General features: G+C 32.3%; 1 protein-coding gene across 1 annotated transcript; it reads left to right on the top strand.

Moving 5' to 3' along the window:
• On the top strand, positions 3,180 to 9,391 carry LOC109347434. The gene is made up of 11 exons (XM_019587287.1): positions 3,180 to 3,494; positions 4,238 to 4,435; positions 4,545 to 4,629; positions 4,732 to 4,807; positions 5,136 to 5,294; positions 5,393 to 5,495; positions 7,226 to 7,335; positions 7,539 to 7,628; positions 7,719 to 7,799; positions 8,006 to 8,848; positions 9,086 to 9,391. The coding sequence occupies exons 1-11, from the start codon at positions 3,239 to 3,241 to the stop codon at positions 9,176 to 9,178; spliced, it is 2,094 nt and encodes a 697-aa protein (XP_019442832.1). The 5' UTR covers positions 3,180 to 3,238; the 3' UTR covers positions 9,179 to 9,391.

Genomic DNA, 10,316 nt, shown 5'->3' with positions numbered 1-10,316 from the left:
GTGAGCAAGAAATCCAATTACAAGAAATGTAGAAAAAAACTAAAACAATAAAGCCACACAAAGAGACTAAGAATAAATTATGGGGTTGAATTGAACCACTTGCAAAATCCAATTACAACACTGATTAATCAAATAAAATAAGGATCACACAAGAACAAAGGAAAAGAAGGGTACCCTTATGTTTGTATATATGGGTTGGTGTGATCATAATAATTTATAATATCTTGTACTATGAGAAAGGAAATAGCTATAATTGTTCTCACTAAGATAATCCAGAAAAGGTAATAAGCACTTCACGAAAAAGCTAAAAGTAGAAGAATGTGGTTATATATAAAGTGATCACAAGACCATTTTCAGAAGATATCAGAACATGATAAAAGGGATATACTCCAAAAGAATTTTGTTCAACTTAGAATCTCAAAGGGAGTATAGATTTTACTCTGCATCAAAATGTTGAATAATTATTGAGGCAAAGCTGAAGCAATGGACATAACTCATGGTGCCATCAAATGTTGTGTACTACTTTTACCTCACTCATGAAGTCGGCTATATGTATCGAACGATATCATAATATTCTATCATATAATAAAATCATGTTGAGAAAACATAAAATAAATTATCTTAGTCATTGTAAAATCAATTACATTCTATGAAGACATGGTTAAAGTGATAGTTTAGTTCAACAATCCACATCTTATCCCTATTCAAGTATTTAACTAAAATAAAAATGTGCTTACTCATTCCAAAGAAATGATTTGGGTAAAGTTTATTGTGGTTGACTTTTTATTTATCACAGTTGACAAACACATTACACAGCCACACGTTTCTAATATATAATATAGTATTCATGAATATAAAATGGTTGGTTATCAATTTTTTAGAATTTCTTTAATCATGCTTATATAAATAAAAAATAAACAAAAACAATCTTATCGATTCTTATAAAACTTTTATGCCTTCATGAACCATATATAAAACCTGTTAGATTAAGTAAACACTTGAACACCCAAAAGGTTGTAGGCACCTTGCAAAGTTTTAATACTTGTGAGTTTGAGGTAAGGTTGTTTATTTTTGTTACCGAAAATAAGTATTTATTCTTAATTAATTATATATTAACTATGATAAATTGATCATTTGTAAATTTGTATATAAAATTTGATTATGAAATTGTTCTTTTATTTTTATATTTAAATATTATATCCTTAGAAATATTAACTCATTATATAGCAAACTAGATATAATGAAGAGACATTAATTCTTATATTATTTGGATTTAACTCTATAATATACCATATTTTGTAAAAATATTGTTTGTAGTTAAACAGAATTGTTTCATTTATTTTCTATGACCTCATTAGCAAATATATTATTTTATAAAATAAATGACAGTTGATAATTATCCTTAAACTCAAATTCAAAACCAATCTTAATATACATTATTTTATCTCAACATTGAAATTCTTTAACGATATAATATTAAAACTAAGAAATGATTTAAATAAAAAATAATGCACGAGTCATAATTTTATTATCATTACTAAAGAGATGTTATACAACTTAAGATCAGATAAAAAATTCGTATTTTATATAAAAAATATGATAATATCGTAAATAATATCGGAAGTCAAAAAATGTATTTTTTATTAAAATTTCATTAGTAATAAACAATAAAAAAATTTGAGTTTATCTTATATTACGTGTCAAAAATTACATCGTCAAAAGGAAACAAAAATATAGTAAATTGTAAAGAAATTCATGTTGATTTCTTACAATATGCATCAATAATTCTAAGGATATATATTTAAATAAAAATGATTTCATAATCATTTTTTATATACAAATTTATAAACTATCATTTATCATAACTAAAATACATGATTAATTAATTAAGAATTGATTACACTAATACCCTTCTTAATTTAACTTAATTAAAATCATCATCCATTTTTAAAAAAAAAAATTACATTCATTTTTCCTACATTAATAGTTAGCATAACATATTTATATAGATTAATAGTGATTCATATGCAAAAAGAAAAAAAATAATATATATAATTCCACTGAAACTTAATAAATATTAATTTACTCTAACAATAATTATATAAAACTACAACTTATCTACACTATAATATATATCACTTGTAATAAGTAAACTAAGACATCATTTTTCTTATCCTAATATATATATAATTTAATTTAAATAGTATTAGTAATGCATTAGTGTCTAGTTGTATAAGGTTTGTTAAATCAAAAAAAAGTTAAAATTAGACATTGAGAAGATAGGCACATTGTCTAAATATATTAGTTAGTTCCTTACTCATAGCCTTGGTAGTCCTACGGTGAGCTAAGATGGATTAAACATGTTCATCAACCATTCTTAAATATTGATCGGATTAATTTTTGAACCCGAATTCATTCTTAATTAGGATAAGATATGTGAGGGATGAGTCCAAAATAAGACGAGTCAAGAAAGAGACGAATCCAAATTGGAAAAGGACAAAATGACAATCGTACTTTTTTTCCTCAAATCTTTAAGCATGCACAATCAAGAGGGTAAGGAATAAATTTTGAAACTGATATTTTAAATTTTGTATTTTGTGAAAGTAAAAGTTTAAAATTTGTGCCGTTACCTACTAAGGAAAAGGACTAAGGTCTATTATTGATTGAATGATGACTTGAAAATAATGGAAAAAATGAAGAAGAGGGGTTGAAGGCTATTGGGTATTGATAATCAAATGTAATAGCATAAGTATAAGCAACTTCAAATAGGAAAAATAAACAATGAAAAAGAAAAAAATAGCTAACTCTTAAGCACCATAGTATATCATTCACTCTCATCGCAATAGTCATTCACTATTTAGATATGATAAGTGGTGTAGATATATTGTGTGAGCTTGTATCTATTTGAGTTATGTGTGCTGAACATAATACTTATTCAACTATAAGGGACAAGTCAGGTAACCCGGACATATAAATGGACTCATCCTTTTTTATGACGAGTCTATCCATTTTAGTTGGGTCTATCCTTTTTTATTTATTCAGACTAACTCGATTATCGGATTAAGATGGGTCTACTGGTGGGGTCGAGTCTTGTTCTCACTATTACCCACAAAGTTTAAACAGTGAATTGTTGAAGTAGCAAAGTAGTAGAGCGGGTTGATAAGCATTATAGACAACTTGAATTTGTGTTGGTCTGTGCACATTGTGTAATGATTTTGTTGTGAGAAAAGAGAAAGTTATGGGAAGAGTCTTAATCCTATCATCATCATCATCTTCAACTTCTCTTCTATCTTCAATCTCTAAAACCACACATAAATGTTTCAATTTCTCATTTCTTCACCATCACTCTCAACATCCATCTTTTCTTCCTTCCTCTTCTCGCTTCTCTATGTCTTCTTCTTCTTCTTCTTCTTCCACCATTGACATTTCTAAATACAAACAAGCATTTTCTAGGCGAATGGCCATGGCTGGACTCAAACCCCATCATAGAATTGGTTAGTTTAATTCACTCTATTGGTTTATGATAATTTTTGCATAAAAATTTGATTTTTTTATTTCCTTCATGAAAAGTTATGTTTTTTATGCAAATTGTTGTGTGCCCTTTTCGATGTGTTTGTAATATCTTCATAACTTCTTCAGTAAATACTCAAATTTGTTCTTGATGATAATAAATGTGTCATCTAATTTCACTTGGTTCATGATAATCTCTAATGTTAACCAACTTGGTATTTTTTTAGGTCTGATTTTAAGGGTACATTAGACTCTACCGAGCACTATTTTGACCGAGATTCCATGTTCATAGGGACCAAGTTGAAATTTTTTCATTAGTGTGGGTGCACTTTTTCTAATGTGTGGATTTGGGTATTTAAAAATTTGTATCCCTTAGTTTAGTGGGTGAGAAACCAAAAACCCAACTTGGTCATTAAGAATCTCATATGTCGGTCAAATTAATCTTTTTAAGGACATATTTTAGGAACATCTTAACCATATAAGGACTATTTTGATACGCATTTGATGTTCATAGGGACCAAGTTGAAAATTTTAATTTCTTGGTGACTGAATTAAGGGAGGGATGGATTCAGGTAGTAACACTAAATTGTTTTATAAAGTTGCTGTACCAAAAGAAATGACATTTTGCATACTTACCATTTGCAAGTGATGCAATGCATCTAATTGTTCCTCTTGCGTAGTTTATTGATCGTTTGATGTTATCATGTCATGCATATTTTCCGATCAGCTTTGGGAGTCTCTGGTGGCCCTGACAGTATGGCACTTTGTGTGTTAACTGCTGGATGGAAAACTGCCGGTGTTAGTGATGTTAGCTCTAAGAGTGGTGATTTCATAGATGGGCTATTGGCTATTATTGTTGATCATGGACTGCGTGCGGAGAGCAAAGAGGAGGCCAACGTTGTTTCTCACCGTGTTTCTCAAATGGGTACATCCAAATTTTGTTGCTTTATCTGTGATTCTGTATTTTGGTGATGTGAGTCAAGTTCTTAAACTTATGCCAGTATAAACTTTGCTGTCATTGACATTAAATGCAGGAATCAGATGTGAGATTGCCCACTGTGATTGGCCAAGTGGCAAGCCGAAACAGGGGCACTTGCAAGAATCTGCTCGTGAAATGAGGTTATTGTATCTGTGAACATTTTATTGAGAAAATATTAGATGTCTGTACTAGGAACTATGATAAAGTATACTAAGTGCTGTTTTTTATTTTTTGGACTTCAGGTATAAAATCTTTCATGAAGTTTGTGCCCAACACAAGATTGGGGTATTGATGGTTGCACATCATGCTGATGATCAGGTTGGTCGACAGTACTTTATGCTTACCTATATCTTTTTTATTCACTCTTTCTGTTTATTTGGATGAACTGCATGCATATGTTACATGTAGAAGTGAGTAACTCCTTATAGGAACTCAAGAAAGTAGTTTTGACCTTTTGGTCATGAGTGATTTAGTAATGTCTGGGCATACATACCCTACATATAGCTAAGTCAAAGATTTGAGGAAATACTTCGATTTTCTTGTGAGAAATGGCTGAATGTGGTGTTTTATTATTTGTAAATTAATTGTAATGTTAAAGGCTTGTTCAAGATGTTAGATTTGTAGTGATTGCTGAGACATGATGCAGGCCGAGTTATTTATTTTAAGGCTTTCTCGAAACAGTGGTGTGCTTGGACTTGCAGGCACGCCTTTCACCTCCCAAAATTTCCCTAATAAAGTTCCAGAAAATCATGGCATCCTTCTCGTGCGTCCTCTTCTGGAGTTTTCAAAGAAAGATATGTACAAGGTTGGTAGTATGTGTTTATTTATGTGTCACACTTTTTTCACTCTCCTCCCATCTGAATCACTAGTTTATTTGAATTATTTGTGCTTTTATCTTTACAGATATTGCAAGGGAGTAGTGAGGATTGGGTAGAAGACCCGACAAATCAAAGCCCAGTATTCACCCGTAATAGGATACGGATGGCACTGAATGATTTATCATCTTGTAAGTTGTGATGAACATTATGATTGCTTTAATAGAACTTTAAGAATTTGTTTAGTTCTTACGGATGACATTATTTTCTGGATTGAAAACACTCATCTTTGTTAAAAAATATGACATCGACATCTGGATTAAAGGGTAGAAAATGCAGGCAGGTCTCTATCCTCAGTCATTCTTCGGAACAAGATTGTCTCCTTTGTGTCTATCGTTCAACATATGGATTCTTCTCCGGGAGTCTCCTTGATAAATTTTGTTGAGGAATTGGGGAGTTATTTGTACTGAATTTTTGTTTGGAGGTTTTCCCGCATTCATGTTTGGTGGTTGGCCTTCTTTTAGCCTTTTCTCCTAATAAAATTTACTCTAAATAAGACCAATTTGCATGAATATTAAAATATTTAAATACTAAATGCTACATATATTTTTTTGGATGAAAAGTAAATGCTATATATTATAAAATCATAATGAAATGTGATAAAGTTATTAAGGTTGCCCAAGAGGAAAAACTCAAACAAAAACATAATTCACCCATAAAGGAAAGTAAAACTGGTAAAATTTATACTGAGCATTGTGCATTATCAATTAACTCTTTCAAGGAAGGTCCAAGGGGAAGCCTTCCTAGAAGGTATCCACTAAAATACACTATATACGTTTTCCTCCCACGGTGCTAACACTTTGTACCTTCTTTCATTCCCGTGTCCAGCATTGAACCCAGAGCTGGAAAGAACGATTGTTTTTCTGTCTAGTTTAGATGGTCTTGTCTATGATGGAGTATAGAAATGACGAACTAGTTAATAATAATATCTGAAATAGGGATAACAAATATAACATTTCTATACTCCATAATAGACAAGACTGTCTAAACTAGATAGAAAAACAATCCTTTTTTCCAGCTTCAGGATCAATGCTGGACATGGGGGATGAAAGAAGGTACAAAGTGTTAGCACCGTGGGAGGAAAACGTATGTAGTGTATTTTTGTTATTATTCCTTAACTTATGCTCTTTCTTGTATGTTGTTACAGAAGGGTAAACAACGACCCAATACCTAGTGGGGTCTGGGGAGGAGAGATATATGCAACCTTATCCTTGCAAGCAGTGAAGATGCTGTTTCCAAATTGGGTATTGATGAGTATTTACATTCCACGCAAAAAAATATTAGTTAACTCACTATTTGGAGTGTAAACAAATAAGTTGACTTTTACTCATCTTAAAATAAGATGACGAGTTACCTTCCATACCTAAGATCTTGTTATGATTCTTTATACCTTCAGGGTTAATTTTTTTAGGGGTAACATGGGGTATTTATTAAACAAATTTAGCATGTTTGGATTAGCTTATTTTGTGTTTAAAACAACTTATAATCGATAGTTCTCTTGGCTTGATAAAAAAATATTTCCCAAAATTTAAGCATTACCAAACATGCACCTAATAGATTCTAGGTTGTTTTTTTAGGAATCATAATGTTTGCTATCTTCAGTCTTCATACATTGCTAGCCTTGTGCCATGCCTTCGGGCAAGCATATCATATACTGAGAAATGGTCATCTGCAACACGTGCTACAAATTGAGTTTGTGGTACTTTTTGTTGGGTCTAAGATTTATAGTACTTCACTGAAAAAACTTTAGACAATATTGTATATATGGTCTTCAGCATAAGGTGGTTTATTCAATTATTCACGACTTATATGGTCAAACAAAGGTTGAGTTCTTTTAGTGACTGGTTTCTTACTTTTCCAGCTGCATTCAAGTCTGAGCTCCAAGCATTGATTTCTACATGTCGAGTAACACGTGCATATATTGATCAAGTTTGTTATAGCTTGATAATGAAGGCTGTGGTTGTCATGGATGTGAGTATCCTTTGCCTAATACACGTGCCTATGTTTGATTAATACTTGAAGTTGAGTATGGCATGGCTATGCTGATGTTATATGAGATATAGCACATACATTAGAAATGCCCCCTTGTTTCTTAAATCTTAAGGTATACTATTCTGTTCCTTAGAATTCACTATTACCCTGCAGTTGAAATTGTCGTTGGTTTTTGTTTGCAGCATGGATATGCTGTTATTGATTTGCAGCTTCTTTGTCCTTTGAAAATCGAGGACATATGCCTGAGTAAGTTTCTTTCCCTTGTATTGCAGGTACTTCTGATCTTATACATCACTTTTGTCTTTCGAACTTTAGCTTCTATGTGTGTACTCTTGTAATAGTGGTCTAGCATCTTCTTTCAGTTCGTCTCACAAAGGCAGAGGCAAATCAGAGGTAGTGCTTTGAAATTGCTAATGGAGTATGTTCGTACTTTTCCATGCAAGGTAAATCTTTTGTGCATATTAACTATCCAAGTTTATCAATACCAATTTAACTGGATACAAGTCTGAAAGAGTTTATTTCATACTTTATTTACCTTCTATCCTTCATCTCGGCTTTTTAACAGACACAAACATTTTTGCTTTGACTTCTATCTAATGAATTTAAACTTTATTGACTGCTTGTTTTATTATACCGAATTTTCCTGTAGAACTCTCTTACAGCAGCAGGTTGTTATCTTTGCCCGGAGCCTGGTTCTAAAGGGTCCAAAGTCTTGGTTTGTTGTTCTGTTGAGCATCCTTTTCCCGAGAAGATGGAATTTTTTGAGTCATGCTCTGACGGTGAACCCGAGTTTAGTGTTGCAAATGAGTTGGGAAACATTATAGAGGATGGAAAATCATTTGTGAATCACTTGACTCCAGATGCATCAGATGTCCACTTTTTGGATGTAAATACCGAGTTAGTTTTGGATGAAGCCAAAAGACTAAATATCATCACTGAATCAACCTACAGGAGCATTCTTGTATTGCAGAAGGGAGAAACCGACCGCTTCAGGGCGAACGCTGTGGCCATTTCTGACTCTACCTCAAAGCATGGAATTGAAAATGTTCAAACTTTTGGGAAATCACTTCAGCCAGGGCAGATATGTTACTTCATGGATAGATTCATTCTCACATGGAAGTTCAACAATAAAATTTCTGGAGATGCACTTCGTGATTTAGCCGATTATGACATGGATTTAAGCGGGGATGCTCCGAGCTTTTGTTGCACGTCTTGTGTTGGTGATAGCAAAGCACTTGAAGTACGACACATGATTGAATCTGATTGGTTGTATCTTGCCCAGTTATCAAAACATACACATTCCAAATTTCTGCATCAAGGGGTTGTATCAGTGAATGAAACCAAACAGATGATGGAAAATACGGCTTCATGTTTACACTATGCCAGTATATCAGCACAAAAGGCTCTCCTGTTATTAAAATCTGTCCCGGTTGCTGCGAGGAGAAGTCTTCCCGTTCTAGTCACTCAACAAGGATGGTTACTAAGCATTCCAGTAAGTTGACCTTTCTTACTATAATATTTTCACTGTGTCTAAAATTTCACCATTTTTTTGGATAACATGTCTGAATTATTTGTTGGAGTAAGTTGCATGTTACCCTCCTTGAATAATGATAATTCTTGATACCGGTCTCAAATAATCAAAAGACGTCCTTCGTAAGATTGAAGTATGTTTAGTTTGTCGCAGCACTTGACTTTTGGGACCTAACCATGGTTTTTCATTATTTTTCAGAGTGTCAATTTCAGACATTGTCCTTGCTTGATGGTACATGTGGAATTTAAGGCAAAAATACCACTCGGGGGAGGTCATAGCTCATTCATATAGCAAAATAGTGACATATAAGGGTAAAGCTTATGATTACTAGAATATTTTGATCGTTAATTCTAGATTTTGCGTAGTTGGTTGTCTTGTGACTTGGAGGTAGTGAGTTCAAATCCTGTAAACAATCTCTTCGTTTGCAAAAGTAAGACTATGTACATCTACCTTGACCCCACTATGTGGGAGTCTCGTCCAATGGGCCACCTTTTTTTTACTTGTTGTTTTTGCATGTTGCGAAATGCAACAGACTACAATGATGGAAAGCTACATCAAGTCAAACACTCTCATTAACATTTGTTGTCAAATAGTAAGGAGTTTTCTAAACCCCATTACATATTGTTCATGTTTGATTTTGTCAAGATGTTTTTAGTTTGCTTAGTGTACTTGCTTCTGTAGTTTTTCATTATTTCTTAGTATACTCATTTGTATATAATCTACATCAAAGTCATGTTAACTTTTATTTTTGTTAAACATATGAGAAGTCAGAACCCACATAGCTTCGATTCTAGCTTGGTTCTGCTTGTTGGCAGTGCATATAATAGAGTGAACTGGTGAGTTATGACAACATCCACATAGCTTTGATATGAGTATACTTGCACATTTCATCTACCTTGGACAATGTTTTGGCACTTATGGTAGAATTACTAGATGTTGGTCCTCTATGTTATTTGCTATATTTAGTATGAACTCTTATGATCTTATGTTGTAGTAATTCATAAGAATCCACGGTCAAATTTTGCTAACATATTGAGCATTGTAAGCCATTATCGGAGTTGTATTTAGAGAACTTGTAAATAATGTCAAATTTGATTATACATACTCATCACAAATACTCATATTTATGCACAAAAAAAAAATGGAAATGAACATAAAGGCCTTCAAAAGTTGATATATAATTTTTAATTGTTAAATCTTATTTAAATAATCAAGATTAAAATATAATTGCATCATTTTTTTTGTGGCACATCACTTTTTTATCTATGTATAATCTATAAGAACAGGAAGAATGTGAGAATATTAAATCTTCTACAAACATGTCTATTAGGTTTAATCAATCAAATGTTTGGTCATTAGTATGCTTGGAATAAGGGTTTTGTCATCTTTTCAAGTTGGTTTTGTTGTCTTTTCAAGTTAAATGGAAATG

The sequence above is a fragment of the Lupinus angustifolius genome, chromosome LG05 (genome assembly GCF_001865875.1).
Source record: "Lupinus angustifolius cultivar Tanjil chromosome LG05, LupAngTanjil_v1.0, whole genome shotgun sequence".
Lineage (NCBI taxonomy): Eukaryota > Viridiplantae > Streptophyta > Magnoliopsida > Fabales > Fabaceae > Lupinus > Lupinus angustifolius.
Note: the sequence above shows the minus strand (reverse complement) of the source record. Positions and strands in the feature narration are given on the sequence as shown.

Excerpts from the sequence above, each read along its gene's own strand:
- LOC109347434 (XM_019587287.1), top strand. The coding sequence starts at position 3,239 with ATGGGAAGAGTCTTAATCCTATCATCATCATCATCTTCAACTTCTCTT. Across the intron at positions 4,808-5,135 it reads CACATCATGCTGATGATCAG|GCCGAGTTATTTATTTTAAG; the intron begins GTTGGTCGACAG and ends GACATGATGCAG. Across the intron at positions 7,800-8,005 it reads TTCGTACTTTTCCATGCAAG|AACTCTCTTACAGCAGCAGG; the intron begins GTAAATCTTTTG and ends ATTTTCCTGTAG.